The sequence below is a fragment of the Aulonocara sp. 'chitande type north' Nkhata Bay genome, linkage group LG4 (genome assembly GCF_057382095.1).
Source record: "Aulonocara sp. 'chitande type north' Nkhata Bay isolate Kocher_YH1m ecotype deep benthic linkage group LG4, A_spYH_male_GT1.1, whole genome shotgun sequence".
In the NCBI taxonomy this organism is placed as follows: domain Eukaryota; kingdom Metazoa; phylum Chordata; class Actinopteri; order Cichliformes; family Cichlidae; genus Aulonocara; species Aulonocara sp. 'chitande type north' Nkhata Bay.
Genome location: NC_141347.1, coordinates 19,418,024 through 19,436,870, shown reverse-complemented (window position 1 = coordinate 19,436,870; position 18,847 = coordinate 19,418,024). Strand labels below are relative to the sequence as shown.

Sequence of the window (18,847 nt, the reverse complement as noted above, 5' to 3'; positions counted from 1 at the left end):
GATGGGAATCTTCACAATGGCTTCTTTAGCTGAGCTTGTGTCTTTCCTATATCAACTGCTTGTAACAATACACTACCTTCTAACTCCCTGTTACCCATGCTTGTCACCTTGGAAAGGTATAGACCTCCCTCACAAGATGATATGTTATCAATGCTGAAATTATGTGATTCCTAACATTATTATTCAGCCGTAATATAAAGGTCTGCTTGCACTTAATATTGTCATTGCACGTGTTATGTATTATGAGATACTTCTCATGATGTTCCCGAAACATCAGCAAGCCACTGCCTTCTTTATTATTTCTGATCCTCATTATTTTCTCCTGCCTTCAGTCCTTTGCAATGTTCCACATCCACACACAGACGCATTTCTCACACAATTGTTTTTATACATACTTTTTATCACACAGTCTGCGGTGTGACTTTACTAGAGCCTCAGATCTCAGCTACCATATTATCTAGAAATGCAAAGAGAGATCTATGCAGTGTTTCATTATAGAAAACGCAGCTAGGCCAGACCGGATCACACAAGTTTTAGATGTGCTTTACTTGTTGGGGTTCACATTGTGTTTATTCCTTGCAAACTAATTGGGATGCTTGCTACAGTATTTTCACATAAGTAAACTGAAAAACAAAAGAAAAATAATAAAATAATTTAACAACTAAATAAAATTTTAGATTTAAGTGGTCATTAGTGGACATTAGGCAGTTGTAACAAATGTAGCAATTCTTATTTGACACGTGCCATCGTGTACTTTACCTGCCTGCTACCGGCTTCTTGCTGTGTTTCTTTGCTACAATGTCCTCTATCATTTTAGAATAGGATCTTTTTTTTTTAATTGTCCTGCAAATGTTTTTTTCTTCTCTTTTTACATACCCACCCCCACCCATTAAATTTCAGCCTGTTAATGCATCAGATGACAACCATAATGTGATAGTTTGCTGTATGAAGCTCTGGATGCAGTGGTTGAATCCTGCTTCCTCACTGATCGTCATTTTGCTTTGATCCCAGAATGACATCTGAGTCTGCTCATCTCTCTCCTTCTGCTAGCTGCTGGGCATTCGTTGCTCTTGCATTCATCCCTCTTCCATTCTCCCGTTTGCCCGGTCTCGCTTCAACCGGCAGCCCCCTCTCTCTATCCCCTCTCTTCATGCTCTGCCCTTGTTCCCCCTCCCCATTTCCCTGTCAGTCTGCCTGATAGCTGGCGACGGCCATGTTGTATATCTCACACAGAATCGAACGCCATTACTATTTCAGCGCGTGGAGCCACCTACCCCCTCCCAGGATGGGGGTCCGGGACTTAACAATGCCCTGCCTCCTCCTGAGATGACAGACACCACCAACAGCCTGTGAGTTGGACACTTCTGGATTATTTTCACTTTACAGGAACAGGTTTGCTGAAGAAAGACATACCCTTGACTTGTTAATATGTGTTTGTGTGTGTGTCACAGGCCGGTGGAGGGAGGTGTCCCGGAAAGCCAGTCGTGGGTGACGGCTCGCGCTCAGGAAATGTCTCAGAAGGTTGGCAGCTGGAGCCCTGAGGGACACCCTGTGGATGGCCTGGGAAGCATGACCAACTCTCAGGTAAAAGCACACACACACACACACACACACACACACACACACACACACACACTGGAAATGGCACAATAAGCTGGCCAGAGACCACACAGATAATAGTTTGTGCCGTGTTACTTGATGTAGCTCCCAATTGCAACTGAGGACAATTACGTGGTAAAATCTTCACTGTTCAAGTTTGTAATTCCGTATCCAGGCTCAGCAGTGACCTGCTCATTTGTAACACCTGATTTTTATAGAGGATTAGATCAAATCAGGGCAGCTGATAAGTTTATTTCGTTTTTTCCCAGTATGTTCATTGTTAGGAATACTCTCCCATTCTTATGGTGTCGTAAGTTCAGAGCTCAGACTGCATCACGTTACTGCACTGTTGCCTTTATCATTTTACTGAAGTTGTTACACTTATTTCCTGCAGTTCCTCTTTTTCTGGATTCTTCAGATATCACTAACATTGAACATTTCTTTGATTAGCTCCATCTCTCAAACCTGTCTCTACACACAAGTCTTTTTATTTTATTTTATTTCTTTAAAATCTCACTGAATTGTTCAGTGGCTATATATCTCTGCATCTCATTTGACTCAGACTGGTTCATGTCTCTGTTTTCATGCCGTTAAACATGTCTGCTTGTAGACCTCGTGCGGGGGGAGGGTGGGGGTCTGGCAGGTGCATGCATCTGTCAGCCCTCTTATTGTAGCCACCTGTCCACAATCAGCAGAGCTCTAAAGGAACGACTAAACTCAGCAGCCAGAGAGACAACCTGGTATTCTTTGATTATCAGTTCAGATTTAACTAAAATGCGATTTACTCCAAACAAAATCGAATTTTGCAAATTTGCTACATAAAATTTGCATGTTTCTGATTAAAAAAAAAACCCCAACATACTGGATTTTTGATAACTGCAGTGCAGCTGACCCACCAGTGCAGTTTCAGTTTTACATAACCTCATTTAGTGCCCACAATGTACCAGGACCTGCACCTGGCTAACATTATCATCTGATCAGATTTCTTTTTTTCTTTCTTTTTTTCCCCTCATGCCTCTTTTTGGCTGCACGTGGTTTTTTCCTCCCAGAATCCACTCCTGCCGTGACTCACAACCTCCTCCATCTGGCATTGAGTGCCACTAAACAAAAAGGGAAACAACAAATCACCTTCTGCTCGCATTTGTTGCAACTCAAGTGACAGCAGCATATGCAAACACAAAATTGGATTTTGGTTGGAGTATTTTCTAAAGACCAAAACACACAATTTCCTTTTTTCTGTTTGATTTAAAAATGAAAACAACAATTAAAGACCAAATTATCCAACTGACATGATTTTCCTCTGGGACCTTCAGCTTTCTGCTCTCTTTGGATAACCTTTCCACCTTACCCCCCTCTCCTCCTCCCTATTAGTTTTCATGGCAGCCAATCACACCACCTCCTGCTCTCCTGCTCTGTTTACAGACGGTAGAGATGAGAGAGATGGGGCAGGATGGTTACTCGGATACTGAGCACTTTCCACCAATGGAAGGCCACGGCAGGGCCGCTTCCATGCCCCGCCTCCCAGGCGACAACCAAGTGAGCAGCATTCTCACCTTTCCACTGTCCGTTGTCCTCATTGTGTCCGCTCCTTATCTCCTTTTGTTTGGAACAATGACATTCACAAAGGTCTGACTCGTTGCTTATGGATTTCTTGCTGCGGCCTCTTGAATCCAGAGTGGAGAACGTTTGGGACGAGGTTGCGAACGACAAACTTTTACAATCACTGGTTACATTTTGCGCTGGGTGACGTGGTTGCAACCATGATGTCCGCTAGCATATCATGACAGTATTTCAGGGTAAAACATGTAAATGTTTTGCTGACATGTTGACCTCCAGGCTTGGGTTCACAAGGACCACAGCAAGGCAAAGTCAGACCTTTCATTCCTTTCTTTTTCTTTTCTCCCGACTGTTTTGCTTTTCTCTTCCCCTTATCTCTCTTTCACCTGCATGGAGGTGTTTTCGGAAATGCGGTTGCCTTGTTTTCCATCCCACACCCTCATCCATGTTAAACTGTTTCATATCTCGGTGAGTGCTCTGGTTGTCATTCACACACGACACATTTATAAACCACACACAGACATGCGCAGTTCTCTACCCCCACACCCACCCCACATTATTTCTTCTTCTTTTGTCAGGACCGTGATTTATTTATCTTTTTTTTTCTCGATTTGCTAAACTGTCTCTTCCTTCCTAGCAGAGGTTTTCCAAGTGCCGAACCGGGCTTCCCCCCCTTTATTAGCAGGACTGGTTCTAGTATGATGTTGAGTGTTACAGATGTGTGCGTGTTTGTGTGTTCTGGAGCTTGTTTTTATATGTGTTTTTCGCTGATTATCATCATTGATGTTGTGACCGTGTTTCTGTTGATTGAGCACTTTCATGGTGATCTTGTCTGTATAACACTCTCGTGGCACCAATCACCCCCAGTATTTGTGGTAAGTGTATCTCTTCCACCCTCGCTGCTGCTTCGGTGTCTAATCGGACCTTCTTTCTCTGTCCCTCCTTTTCTCTTTCTCTCTCTTTCATCTCTCCACTCTGGCACCCCATCCTCTTTTTGGGTTGAACCTCAATCTAACGCTTTTAAACTTGTACTCCTCTTCACCCTTCCTCTTTGATCACTGCATATCACACCATCCCTGTCTCCCTTCCTTCTCTCCCTCTCCCCATCACTTCTCCTCCTTGTTTTGTGTTTGCGCCACATCCATACATTTGGTGTATTTGTGGCATTGTTTGTGTGTGTGTGTGTGTGTGTGTGTGTCTTCTCTGTGCTCATACAGCAGCGGAGGAAAGGGAAGCAACGTGGCAGTAACCTCAGTGTATGTACCCTGTCTTCTCTGTCTTCTCCCTCCTCCCCTTTCTCTTTATTCAAGTCCCCTTCTCAAACATGTCTTTGTGTTGTGTGTTTTTAAGCAGGGGTTTTCTTAAGATGTATTAAAGCAACCATTTTTAGCATGAACTCATATGCAAGTCCAGTTTCCAAACCAATCCTACTGACCCTTAACTACTCACTCGTGCACTTAATGCAGAAAGTTTGGATTCGGGCTGAACTCTGCTTGTCCCTTCTCATCATTTACGGTCATATGACTGTCTCCGGGTCTTCCGTATCTCTGTCTCTCTTTACTCAGCTGCTGCTCCTGGTGCTTCGTTGTCTCATGTCCTCATGCCTGTGTGCTTATCTTTGTGTTGTTGCTGTTAACAGTCTCCATTATGAGTCTCCATTCACGACTACCTACCTGCATGCTAGAACTTAGATCTTTTTGTTTGAGTGAGTGTATGCTTGCGTGAATGTATGTGGTGCGTGGTTAGAGTGTCAGAAACAAGGAGGGATATGGACATACGTGCATATGAATGGATATGTTTATAGGATTCTCAGTGCTACTTCTGTGAGGCCAGTTAATCTGCCAACCCATCTTCTGTAATTTAATCTGTGACAATTCACAATGTCTACAAAACTTGCTCAGCTCAGCTGCAAAAAGGATTTAGCACTGAAGTAACCTGATATGATTTTCATGCCCAGGTCATCAACTTGTGGCACCATAGGCGCTGTCCTGCTGTCCTGTCCTGCCTCAGGTCACGAGGCATCGGCACTGCAGAGGAATGTCGTTAGCAGACTCAGGACATCCCCTATGTACATGCATGGTTGCAGGGAAGCACGCTGAGACAGAGCAGAAACAGAAGAGTTTTGTGCAGCCTGGAATGCGCCATGTTCGAGGGCATTAATGAGTGGTGAAAATGGAGAAGTGCTGAATTGACGCTTCTGTCCCCTTTTTTTCTTTAACATTACAAGTTACAGAAGCATGGAAGGCATGGTCGCTTGCCATCATCTCTTTCCCTGTGCTTCCTTTTGAATTTTTTTTTTAATCTTCTGTATCAGGGGTCGGCATCTGAGCCCTGCACCAGGTTTGAATGTTAATACAACACTGCACTGGCCTTGCTTTAGCCATGCTTAGCTACTGAAATACATGGATGGATTGTTTACAAGCACTAAACTTGGCTAATGGGTTTTTTTGCCGACCCCTGCCTTATAAATTGTATGCAATGTCTCTGTTTATGAAGTAGCATGATTGGGGGTCTATGATTTGGTATAGGTTAAAGGAAGAAGATCCGTTGAGGGCTTTCATAGAAACAGACCCCAGTTAAACCCATATATACACCCCTATACATATCTGTTATCCCATTGTATAAATGGAACACCAACCTGACATTCAAAGGAAACACCTCTCCTTGCATTTCTCTCTCTCCCTCCATCCCTCGGTGGTTTCTTTCTCTTCCTCTCTTAGACCATCAATGACAGCAGTCCAATGAAACGCTCCGCCTCCTCCCTGGGCCACAGCAGGTCTGGGCGTGGTCACAGAGACAAAGGAGGGGCAGACGACTACAACATGGAGCATGCAATCCCAGAAGAGGGAAGAAGTTCCAGACACGGACACCGGCGAAAAGACCGGAGCCATCGGGCATCTGAGAGGTCCCTCTGTCGCTACACTGAGGCTGACACAGGTGGGTGAAACCACAAACACACACACATTTTTTGCATAATTGATCATTTGACAGGTACTGTAGAAGATATTTCCACTATCCAGAACTCATTTTCTCTAACCGTCTCACCTTCTGCAATAAATGAATCCAATTTTTGTACAACTGAACAAAAAGCACATAAAAGTCTTTTTGTTGTTGTTCCAAGGGCTGCTAGAATGTGTCGCTGGAGTGCAATAATAACGAACCCCTCTAAACACTCTGTCATCAGGCCTGGGCACAGACCTAAGCACAACCACTCAGTCTGGCGACCTCACGTCAAAAGACAAGGATCGAGACAGGGATCGCGGCCGTTCCAAAGACCGTAAGCACCACCACCATCATCACCATCACCACGGCTCTGTGGACAAGGAGCGCTATGTAGCAGAACGAGGGGGCGAGTACGTCCACAGGCACTCTCGCGACCGTGACCGGGAGCGAGAAAGGGACCGACGCTGGTCGCGATCTCCCAGCGAGGGTCGCGATTGCGTGACACACAGACAGGTGGGCTCCTGGGGTATTGAGTGTACTTGATATCTAGGCTGGAAAAACACACCTGTTGGTTTTTGAGGAGAAAAATAATTAAATAAATATTGGTCAAACACATTTCAAGTGGTCTAATATTGGGCCTCTAATTTGATGGTAGTTAACTGGTGGACTATCAGCTAGAAAAACCCCAATAACCTTTTCTGGCTGTAACCAAACACAGTGCTGTATAGTCTACATAAGGTGTAACTTTTTGATGTAGTTATGTTAGAAATGTTCCTCTGATTGGAAACTGTATAAAAAAGATAGATGTAGCGTGACATCACCTGTTGGTTTGTGGACTACTGTTTTGAAGGCTTGTTTCAGTTTCTTGAATCACCGTATGGTGGCTTCACAATTACAGGCTAGCCGTACTTTAAAAAATACACAAGATATAAAATATAAACATAATCATATATTAAAATTAAAAATCATTCTGTAATAAATAAGAATTAAATATAACAATTAAGCCATAAACTCATTAGCAAAAAGTATTAAGTAATATGTGTCAAACAGAATCATTTTCTTGTTGAAAGCCAGAAGGGTTGCCCCCTGCTGGCCAATAGAGAGAATGCAAGTTTAATGCACCAGTCTCAGAACCTAGGTCCAACTTTTAATAAGGTCTTCTGCCCTCAGATTAGAGGCCATTGTTTAATTGTTGGCATTATGTTAATGACAGCAGATAGCATGTGTATCTTTATGTATATTTGTATATACATTTATGTTTCACTATATTCACATAAACATGCATTATTGTTGGTATAATAATGCAGAAATGAGTAAGAAGTGTTTGCTACCAAACCACCAACAACCAAACAAATATGCATAAAGAATGTATATTTGAGTACCTTATTGCTGTTCCCAGTTGCCCTGTCTAAATGTTCTGTCATGCCCTCCCCACTATGTTTCCTTATGACATTCTTTTCCAAGCTTATTGCCCACTATACTTTAGACCTAAATTTTCTTTGCTCATGAATTTTTGGTAATGCATATTATTTAGCTAAACACGCTGATTTTGTAATATATTTTAATAATTACTGCAGGAACAACAGCTTTCTTTAAAGGGGAGGAAGTGGATTTTCTTATTTGAATTTGTGTTATACATACATGCTACACAGCTTGCTCAAAATAATGCAAAACCAGACACATTTTATGTATGTTTAGTTACCATATTTACCCTGTACTGCATTTGTTATCCTGGAAATCAACCCTTTATCCTTCTTTTCTCCTGTCGTCTTTTGTTTTCTTTCCTCTGCGTAACATGTTGCTTTTTTATGTATGGTCCTGTTTGAAATCTCATCTTTTTTATCCACATCATCTGCTCTGCTCCTTTTTAATGCCTTTCATTTCTGCCACTCTTTTATGGATGGTGCTTTTATTCTTATTGTTGCTGTGGATCTTGCTCTGGTCCTTTTCTTGCTTTTCTATCTGGACTCTCTGTCTTGCGTTCTTTTCCTTCTCTCTCTGTTGGCTTCACGCTAAATCTTTACCATCCTCTACTTTATTCTACATGTTTTGTCGTTGAATTTGTGGTTCGTTTTTTTTATTTGCTTTATTTCACTTTTTGTGTAGGGCAGTAGTTCAGTCAGCGGAAGCCCTGTCCCCTCAACCTCGGGGACCAGTACACCGCGGCGGGGCCGTCGGCAGTTGCCTCAGACCCCGGCAACACCCCGGCCCCATGTTACTTACTCCCCTGTAGTCCGTAAGGCTATGCCCACCCCTCCTGGGGTGGCACAAGGCAGACCCTCAGCCCCAGCTCCTGCCCCTCGCCGCTTTTCTCCAGAACCTTCCCAAGGCCAGGGTCCTCCCCCCGCTGGCCTTCAGCTGGGCCACCATGGCACACCACGTCATCAGCCCCCACTGCGCTGGGGAGACACAGGTGGAGGAGGGGGCTCTATAGAAGGGGATGGATGTTTCTACAACCAGGACTACCAGGACTACGAGCCCCATCATGAACCACCTGCCTATGAGCCAAACCCCGTGCAGGGGGGCAACCCGCACCCTCATGCCAACCACCCACTGCCACCTCCCTCACAACCACAGCAGCATAACCCCCATCCCCTACCTCCCCCACAGCCACACCCAGTCAACAACCCCCATCCTCAGCCCAGCCGAACCTCGCCTAGAACTGTTCATCACGCGCCTCCGCCAACAACGGCTCTGACAGGGCCTGTGCAGGGCCAAGTTCAGTCTGCCGCCCAGCGCCGGCTACCCAACGGCTATCGTTCTTCATCACCTTCCACACATGTCCACGGACCCCCACACACTGGTCCCCACAAGGTCCCTCCTCCGGCTGGGCATCCAAGGGGTCCTCGCAAAGGCTTGCATGAACCCTACAGTGAAACGGAGGATGACGATTGGTGCTAGCCTCTGGGGAAGGGGGTGGGACTTAACAAGGAAAAAAAAATTGAAATACCGAAAGAAGATGAGCCAGAGCACTGACTGCCAAGGGAAAAAAATATAAACATTTCTTTCTTGTCTGTTCGATTTGTTTTTCCCTCTCCTCCACTGCTGTCTAAGTGACGGTGAGCTACATGAAACAACCGGTGTCATGGGATGGAACAAGAATGCAGAGACAGAATCTGGAGATCCAAAAGCGATACGAGGAGGTAACGAAACACCTCCGCGTTCTGCTCGCGTCTTGTCGATCATTTCTTTTGATGCCAAATGAGACCAAACTGGAGGAGCGTCAGACACTAGTCTTTGTGTCTTAAATTATGCCTCTGGCCATGAGCTATAGCCACTTACAAGATGTCAAGAGTTGCGACTCGACAAAAGACACTTTACAGTCAGAGACAAAAATGAGCGACCTCTTTTTTTGTTGTTGTTGTCGTTTGTTTGTTTTCTTTGCTTCTCTGAGCTAACTTCTGTTAAGTTAGCTGCAAAAAGATTTCAAACCAACCCTCCCAGCCACCAGTTGAATATTGATGAGTTTTATCATCTGTGTTTTTAAATACAAATAAACCTGACACAGAGCCCTCCACCTGTAAGAGGTGAGGGAGGCTAAGTGGGTGGGAGAGTTGGGGAGTGTTGCACGGGGGTCGACGAGTCCCTCCGTGGACATCTGGAGGAGAGGATGGGTGCATCTGGAGAGATTGCACTCCTCCCAGAAACAATTTAACCAACCTCAACCTATGACCTATGAGAGGGAAAAAAATAGTGGAGGATGGGTTTCAGAAACAGAGAAACAAACTGTTTTCTGCAGTATTTCTTCTACTCCTGGAGCTGCTTCTTCTTCCTCCTTCTCTTCTACTTCTTCAAAACATTGAAGCTTGAATCTTCTGTTGCACCCCCACACAGCTTCGTTTTTTGTAGACTTGCAGAGTTGTACACTCTATGGAATCCTGCATGAATGATACAAAAGAATACTAATAATAGCAACACTGAGAATCTACTGTTTGCAGAGGGAAAATGTTCTTCAGTCCTGTTTTTTTGTTATGGTCTGCAGGGTTTCTCTCTCTTTTTTTTATTTATGATTAAAAGTGCTTTCTGTTTTTCTCTCTCTCTCCTCTGAATGATATTCCTCTCTCTGTACCTTCACATATGCTAAAAACACCAGTGGCCCGAAAGTTACATGGAGATTGGATATTTACTGTATGTATATCTAGAGGGAACAAAATGATAACTCTTCTGCTTGCTCGTCTACTGTCTATTCCGTGCCAAATGCCTGCCATTGATACAGCTGGAATTGTACTTATTTTTGTGGAAGTTACCTTTTTTTGTAATTAAGGCTAAAAAAAAATGGTTTAATGGGACGCAGGGTATAAACATGGATATGGTGAATTATGTCTGACAAATCAGTAACATCTCAAAAGTCTTCCAGGGTGTGGGGTTAACACAGAGGCAGCAGAAAGAGACCAATAGAAATGTGCAGAAAGGAGAGAAACTCTTCATCTTTGTTTTCTTTGTTGCTGAACGTATTAAGGGATAAACTTATACCATCGTTTGTAAAGATCATGATGAGCGTGAGAATGAGGCGAGTTCTCCATATTTGGTCTTATATTTTCTTCTGTGTGCTTGTTTTTATTTTGATCTTTGAAGATTTGAAAATAATCCTTTTTCCAACCCTTGGGTGGCGCTGGAACACACCACTACACTGTGGGAGAATGAGTTATCAGGAGGACAGAGCTGTCCTCTTACTCTGAGTCTTCTTCAAAGTTAATAACTATTTGAAATTTGTACATCAAAATGCATTGAATTGCAGGTTTTACAATCCACTCGCCATCGCCTTTGACCTACAGATGGCGCTGTGTGACAAATAGTGTCCCAGTCTATTCACTATACTTATACAGTGAGTGCACCAAAAATGCAGTTTAGCTCATTCTCTCGCTAGTAGACCGCCTTATCTGTGTAAAAATCAGGTGTGTGAGTCGTATTGTAGCAGATGGGCTGGAGAAAGGATGCCTGGGCCTCGCTGTAGTCCTAAAAATCACCTGCGTTCTGTGTGTATCACTCTTGTATAAGTTTCAGTTCTCTCTGTGTGCCTCAAACTAACACTTTTCACTAACGCACACCACCGTCAGACCCAACATTACTGTTATTTTTTACTTTAAGTTCCTTTTTTTTTCTCTCATTCTTTTACTTGACCCACATCTTACCTGGAGGCCTATCACATGTTGACCAGAGAATGCATTGAAAAAAAAAATAGAAAACACTGCCTATTAGTGTCTTTCCAACCTCAGTGGAATGTCACAAAAAATATTTCTCACATCACTACATGTAAAATTAGAAAGCACACTAAGGTATGTAGCTCCTGGTTGTGGTGTGTGTCAGTGGGTTTTTGCGTGTATGTATGCACACGGGTGGGTGTGTTTCAAATAAAATTATGTTTTGTTTTTCTGAATGCTTTTTTAAAAAATTCTCCAGAACTCTTCTGAAATCTTAAGACATTCAAATCAAATCATTGTAACGACCTTCAGCTCTGTGGTTGTGCGTGTGCGTGCGTGTGTGATGTCAGTAAAGCCCCTCCCACCTGCCCCCTCCACTGAATGGAACGTGCAAAGCCCCAAAATGTTCACCTTCCATCTTTGTGTATATGCTGCAGTAAAATCCACTAACACGCTGATTAACCACACAAAGTCTTCAAAAAGCAATGTAAAGTCGCTACTGGGGGAAAAAAATACATAAATTTAAAAAAAAAATGTTTTTTTTTTCTTTTTGTTCGTTTTTCAAGTACAAAAGATTTTAAAAAAGGAAAAAATATCTAGTTCCAGAAATGCATGTGCTATGTGCATGCCACACCGTGGGTTAAAAAGTCATCTTCAGGACATAAAAGAAAAAGCAGATTAATTAATTCAGAGGAATTAAAAAAGAAAAAAAAGAAAAAAGTGATATATAAATAGATAGATGTTTTTAAAAAAGCAATGTTTCCTTTTTTTCCTTCTATTTTTGAAAACAAAAAATGTTTTAAAAACTTAAAAAAAAATCTAAAGAGTAAAAACACAAAAAAGAGACTTTGGTGAGAGTCAAAGTCCTGTTTGTTTTTCTTCTGTTACATGGGGTTGAGGCACAGCACAACCATGTTCAGGACACCATGAAAAAAAAAGAACTGTTTTTAATTTAACAGAAAAAATAAAAATATAAAGAAAGAAAAGAAAGTACAGTTCAGACGATGGTGTATTCTTCCTTATACTTTTGTGTTGGGGAGGGTCAAGGGATGGAGGAGCTCGCCAAAACTGTTGATGTACTTGTTAAAAACTGGCTGATGGTCCTTTGATCTCTCACTCACTCTCTATTTTCTCTCTCTCTCGCTCTCTCTCCCTCTATCTCTCTCTCTTTCTCTACCCTGTCTCTCTCACGCTCTTACCTGTCACACTCTCAGCCAGTCTCACCGCTATTTCTACCAGTGCATTTTGTAATTCCAAACAGAAACTCTTCCTAAAGAATAAAATCCAGAGAGAATGCATACTGCTTTGTGTCATTTCTTTTTTGTGCGCCAAGTCTTCTTCAGCTTTGAATTTGCATGTGTGTGTGTGTGTGTGTGTGTGTGTGTGTGTGTGTGTGTGTGTGTGTGTGTGTGTGTGTGTGTGTGTGTGTGTGCCCTAGGAAAGTGCATAGGTTTCTCAGTCCATTTCCTCCACCTGTCAGTCAGTCAAGAAAAATAAACGCTTGTAAGCATTACTCACAGAAAGTGAAGGCCACACATGAACTTTAAAACTGTACTCATATTTCTTGGCCACATTACCTTTGTGTAGTATTATCACAAAAAAACAGCTAACAACTGGTTTATTTTTTATTACAAAAAGGATTTGCAGTCATGGTGAAAGTAAGCACATGTTTTATATATATATATATATATATATATATATATATATATATATATATATATACTTTTACTCTGCTTTTTATAATCACTTTAAAGAAATACACTCAATTAGGTACAGCACGTCAACCACGGATGATGGAAATATATCATCAGCCAGTCACATGGCAGTAACTCGGTGTAGGTATGCTGACGTGGTCAAGAAAACCTGCTGAAGTTCAAATTGAAAATCCAAATGGGGAAGAAAGGTGATTTAAGTGATCCTAAATCACCTGGTCCACAGTGATTTTATCACATAACCATCTTTAGGGTTTACAGAGAACATTATGGAGAAGAGAAAGTATCTGGTGAGCGACAGTTCTCTGAGTAAAAATGTTGATGTGAGAGGTCAGAGGAGAATAGCCAGACTGATTTGGGCTGATAGAAAAGTGAGAGTAACTCAAATTAGTATTCATTACAACCAAGCTATGCAAAAGAGTATCTCTAAATGCACAACATGTTGAACCTTGACGCAGATGGGCTACAGCAGCAGAAGATCACACCAGGTGCTACACCTGTCAGCTAAGAACAGGTAACTGAAACTACAATTCGCACCACTCACAAACACTGGACAATGAGAGATTGAAAAAAACTGCTTGCTCTGATGTGTCTCGATTTCTGCTGCAGCATTAAGATTTAGGGCTGAGAATTTGGCCTAATCACCATGAAAACATGGCTCCACCCTGCTTCGTATTAACAGTTCAGGCTGGTGGTCATGGTGTAATGGTGTGGGGGATATTCCCTTGGCACACTTTGAGCCCCTTAGTACCAACTGACCATTGTTTAAACACCGCAGCCTACCTGTAGTATTGTTGGTGAGCATGTCCACCCCTTTATGACCACAGTGTATCCGTTTTCTCCTGGCTGCTTACAGCAGAGTAATGCACCATATCACAAAACTCAAATAATCACTTGGCCAGATTTCATCCCAATAGAGCACTTTTGGGTTGTGATGCAACAAGATATTCACATCATGGATGTGCAGCTAACAAATCTGCAGCAACTGCATGATGTAATCATGTCGATAAGGACCAAGATCTGTGAACAGCTCTTAAGTCAAAACCACTTTGTTAGCAATGTATACCTAATAAAATAACAGGTAAATGTATTACCAAACGAAGAACTTTATGAAGGATTAGCAAAGAAAATGTGGGATAGTCACAGAATTGAAGGAAGTACAGGAATACTGGTAAAAAAGTCTCAGTCCACTGTTATAAATATCTATGACTAAACAAGCAAAAACAGACTTCATTAGGGTTGCCTGAGGGCCAGACATCATCTGGTGGACCCTGTACTCACTGCCCGGAACAAGGAGCCCAATTGGCATTTGTCAAAACTGGCAACCCAGCACATCATCCGTCATCTCATTTGGAGCATAGCCTACATTGTCAGGCATGCATAAAAGCAGGCAGGAGCCACATAAACTGCTAGCCCTAACCCATTTTGAGTTGCTGCAATGACATTTTGGCACAGTAGACTAGTCTGCAGCATTTTTCACTCTAATTTTCAGGGTGTCTTTTAATTCAGGATTCTGTAGGTTGGTAATTTTCATTTCCATTAATCACTTTGGTATCCTTTCATTCCTAAAACTTTACCCAGTCCATATCAGTATAGCTATCCAACAAAATATTTCCCATTGGGATCTGATGTGTTTTCAAAGTGTTCCTTTAAAGTTTTTTAACAGTGTATAACAAAAAGTGCCAAGAGAGGATATTTGGTACTATGAGGAATTGAAGTTTGTGAGGCTGGTGCAGTACATGTATGAGGACACTGAAACAGTGGTGACGTGTGCTGTAGGAATGACAGATGGGTTCAAGGTGGGGGTGGGATTACATCAGGGCTTGGCTGTGAGCCCCTTCATGTTTGCAGTAGTGATGGGACACATTGATAGATGAGGTCAGGCAGGAGTCTCTATGGACTACAACCTTGACAGACTAGATTCTAATCAGTAGTGAGAGTAGGGAACAGGTGGAGGAAAGCCTGGACAGGTGGTGGAGGCATGCTTTGGAAAGAAAAGGAAAAAAAGTCAGTAGAGGTAAGATAGAGTACATGTGTGTAAATGAGAAGGAGACAGGTGAATATAAAAGGAGAAGAGGTAGTGAAGACAGATAAGTTTTAATACCTGGGGTCAGTCACCCGAAGCACAGACAGTGCACAAGAGAGGTGAAGAAGAGACTGCAGGCAGGGTGGGGTAGCTGGAGATGACTGTCAGGGCTGATTTATGACAGAAGGATAGCAGCAAAATAAAAAGGGTTTGCGATGGTTGTTGCGATGAGTTTGGAGATGGTAGTACTGTACTGTACTGTAGTACTGGGCGACCGGGGGGTTGGGAACCGCGTCTGTAACCGGAAGGTCGCCAGTTCGATCCCTGGGCTCTCTGTCCTGGTCGTTGTGTCCTTGGGCAAGACACTTTACCCTACCGCCTACTGGTGTTGGTCAGAGGGGCGGACGTCGCGATATGGCAGCCTCGCTTCTGTCAGTCTGCCCCAGGGCAGCTGTGGCTACAACTGTAGCTTACCTCCACCAGTGCATGAATGTGAGAGTGAATGAATAGTGGTATTGTAAAGCGCTTTGGGTGCCCAAAAAAGCACTATATAAATGCAATCCATTTACTGACAAAAAGAGAGGACCCTGATCTGGAGGTTGCAGAACTGATGATGCTACAATTTTCACCTTTACACTTTAATTACACATTTTGACTTTTATGAAGTAGTCAGAGAACAGAGAGATTGTCAGTGACCCTGCTATCTTTTTGGAGATTACTTTGGAAAAGTTGAGAAGCGCAGTAAAATGGCCAGCTCCTTTTAAAGTGCTCTCATGATTGCATGAAAATTGGATCAGGGTTGCTCACATACTAATGGATAAAATCCAGTTACTCTCTTTTTTTGTTGTTGTTTGTTTTCATTCTTTTTTTTTCCCTCCTTCGAGAATTTAAGAAAACTGTGGTATTAAACCATATTTGCTTTTACCATCAGCAGCAACTGGTGTGAGCACAAACACCAGACACAGAAACCTTCCGGGCAGTGTAAGGGCAGTCAGCGGTCACGTGTTCAGGAACACGTGTTTTGTTGAAATTCACGCGATTCACTGGTGAAACGTAAAGACTTCAGATGCCTGTCAGCTACAATATTCTCAGTAATCATAATAATCACACCCAATATGATGATTTGCTCAGCATAAAAATGAATTGTAATTAAACAGGCCTCCTCCATTCTGCAACACTATGCTGAGGCTCGCTGACACATCTGCCTGAAAAGGCTCAGTCAGCTCATTTAGCTTCCTCATTTTAACACAGCAGTCAGATCTAATTTAGCTGAAGATGTTGGCAAAGCAACAAGTATTGAGTGCTGCAGGATGGTGGATAATCATGGAGAGGTTGGTCTCTGATGTGACAGTGATTTGACATATTTGGTGTCTTAAAATATAAGATTTACAAACCTTTAAATATCAGGGTTGATTAAGGGACAGAGTCATCTGAGTTGCTTTAATTGGTCTAATTTGAATTATTTTTCCCCTGTATTTTGTATTTCAGTTCTGAAGTATATAATGAATAAGTTCCTTTATGCTTCCCCACGAAGAAGACTTGAGTTTGCCAGCATGTAAATTCCAAATGAGCTTGTGTGTGGACAAAAAAAAAAGTGTGAAGGTGGAGTAAAGAAGCAGTCTGCACTGGAAAAGCCACACACATGCACTTAAAAGTTTCATGTGTCTGATGTGTATTTTCACAGGCATGTAGAGACAGTTCCGGCCACTCCTCCCAGCCCCTCTGGGCCCTCCGGTTTCAGCCGGAAGACTAAGCTGCACAAGTTGAGGCCTCGTGGAGGCCACACAGGCACTTCCCCCACATTCCTGCTTCTATTTTCCAGGCTTAACCCCCTTCCCCCAACACAAAAACAGCGGCGGGTGAATCCCTGTTGTACTTGCTTCATGCTGTGACTTTTATACTGAGTTTTAAAAACATAACAAACTCACAAACTGCTTTCCGTAGAGCTAAACAATCATAAGCCTTTTAAACCTTTAAATACAGATTAAAAAATAATAATCTGGAAATGTCTGAAAAACAGGTCTAATTATTTGATTTGTTTAAATAATTGTGAATTGCTGCAACACTCAAATAGTAGTAGAGCCAAGAGCTTTATCCACGTTTATAGGTTTAGAGCGTATGGAATGCATACGAATGTGAACAAAAAAACAGCAGTGTAGTTCTTGGATGGCAACAGGACCCCGATTGTTCTCCTTGTTTGGTCAGTCAAAAGGCTTGACAGCCTCCCCCTCCTCATTCTTTAGAGCCCCCCATCCTTGGAATTGTCCCAGCTTTTGTTCTGCAAATCAGCCTGGAGGTGGAAGAGGCATGGGGGAGGAAAACACCCAAGCCAGTTTCCTGTCAGACTGACAAACACACACCCACATCCAACTTTCACACGGTTTTCTTGCACCTCACAGCGCTCCACCCTGCCACCCATTACACACAACACCTTGGTCTCTCACTGTGCTATCTGTACGATACGATATGACAGATTATAAACAACACACGACTTCAGATTCATATTAGATACCAAAGGTTTAATAAATACTGAGGTAGATAAAGTCATTCAAGGTTTTACACCCCCCGCAAAAAAAAAAAAAAAAAAAAAACTTCAGTAAAAATGTACATTTGCTGTTTTGACAGCATGGTCCCCAAACACACTTGTGTAAAATGTACATAGAGTCAATTCATACAGTCTAGTTTAAGGCGTAATGATAGTCCCGCCTCTGAACAGGTGAGGTCATAAATTAGATCACAAGTCACTGAGACCTCCACGGTGGGCATGCTCCGGGGCTTCCTTGCTCAGCCATGACTGGGACTCTTGGGTCATCCATCCAAAGCCAGTCCCTGGAGCAGGTATAGCCTGCAAAATGGACACGTCAAGACATCCAGGCCTTAAAAAGTTCACTGCCTTTAATTTCAGCAGGTCTTCAACACGCTGCGATGGCTGTCTGCACGGGAATGAGGGTTGGGGCTGTTCGCAGTTCACTACTGCACTTCACATAGTCACTCAAAACGGAGCTGACAATGAGCTGCTGATGACAGTTCACCTGCTCGAGTTTTGCTTTCTTGCAGGGCAGAAAGTCCGGTTCAGCAGCCGCTTTGCCCCGTCTTTTCCTGGAGTGCTGTGCGGGGCCGGACGGGCACACATTCTCCTTGTTTTCCGCGTGGTCGTGCGCGTGCGGCGCGCAGCGCAGCTCCGTGGATGAACCGGCGGTCCGTGACTCTTCAGCTGGGTGAGAAGCGGGACTCTGGAGCCCCTGAGCGGCAGCTGGCCTTGTGGTTATCACATTAACAGCCGGGTGTTGTGGTTCACATGTCGGGGCGGCACTTTGAGCTGTCGCCTGGGCCGCATGATAGATGTCCCGGGCAGATTTCATGACCAGAGTGAGCAGGAGACTCCGGTGAAGACGGAGACCCCCTCGCTGGGTGCGGGAGCTGTACAGTTTCCCCAAAGCCACGACCATGATCCTCTTGGCCTCTGCGCTGACCTCCATGTCACGGCTTGTTTTGAAACTACTCCCAGACAAACAGTCAAAAGGTTTGTATATCCCGTGTTTCCCCCTCTGACTTCACACAGACACGGACGAAGCGCGAGACAGCTATTTATCACCTCTTTGACGTCACTCAGTGCAGCGTCACACGACAGAGGCCCGCCCACCGGCCTCATACCCGGACTCCTGTTTCAAACAGCCGTGCACCAGCTGGTTAGACAACTGTAGCTATTTTAATCCTCGAAGATACACAACAAGCTCGACTATTTACTGTAAGCTGCAAAACACACACACAAAGCAGAAAATAACTCGCCCAGTGATAAAACTACTACAACAACGATAACTACTACTAATAATATCAACAGCGATGATTATTATGATAAACAATATCTA

General features: G+C 43.2%; 2 protein-coding genes across 12 annotated transcripts in view; one reads left to right on the top strand and one right to left on the bottom strand.

Annotated features, from left to right (window-relative positions):
• cacna1aa (calcium channel, voltage-dependent, P/Q type, alpha 1A subunit, a) overlaps positions 1 to 12,796 on the top strand; it is a 90,088-nt gene extending 77,292 nt beyond the window's left edge. For 4 of the 11 annotated variants that reach the window (XM_086288927.1, XM_086288926.1, XM_086288924.1 and 1 more), the window contains 7 exons: positions 1,234 to 1,349; positions 1,452 to 1,584; positions 3,022 to 3,135; positions 4,374 to 4,412; positions 5,877 to 6,093; positions 6,341 to 6,612; positions 8,206 to 12,796. In XM_086288927.1, the coding sequence (XP_086145053.1) occupies positions 1,234 to 1,349; positions 1,452 to 1,584; positions 3,022 to 3,135; positions 4,374 to 4,412; positions 5,877 to 6,093; positions 6,341 to 6,612; positions 8,206 to 9,000 (1,686 nt within the window). In that variant the 3' untranslated portion in view covers positions 9,001 to 12,796. The remainder of the gene's footprint in view (positions 1 to 1,233; positions 1,350 to 1,451; positions 1,585 to 3,021; positions 3,136 to 4,373; positions 4,413 to 5,876; positions 6,094 to 6,340; positions 6,613 to 8,205) is intronic. The other 7 variants (XM_086288931.1, XM_086288922.1, XM_086288923.1 and 4 more) reach the window with 6 other exon arrangements.
• A 4,674-nt stretch (positions 12,797 to 17,470) lies between these two features.
• ier2a (immediate early response 2a) lies at positions 17,471 to 18,552 on the bottom strand. The gene has a single exon (XM_086290595.1). The coding sequence runs from the start codon at positions 18,455 to 18,457 to the stop codon at positions 17,891 to 17,893; it is 567 nt and encodes a 188-aa protein (XP_086146721.1). The 5' UTR covers positions 18,458 to 18,552; the 3' UTR covers positions 17,471 to 17,890.
• Positions 18,553 to 18,847: the final 295 nt, after the last annotated feature.

Coding starts and splice junctions, on each gene's coding strand:
- ier2a (XM_086290595.1), bottom strand. CDS start 18,457: ATGGAGGTCAGCGCAGAGGCCAAGAGGATCATGGTCGTGGCTTTGGGG.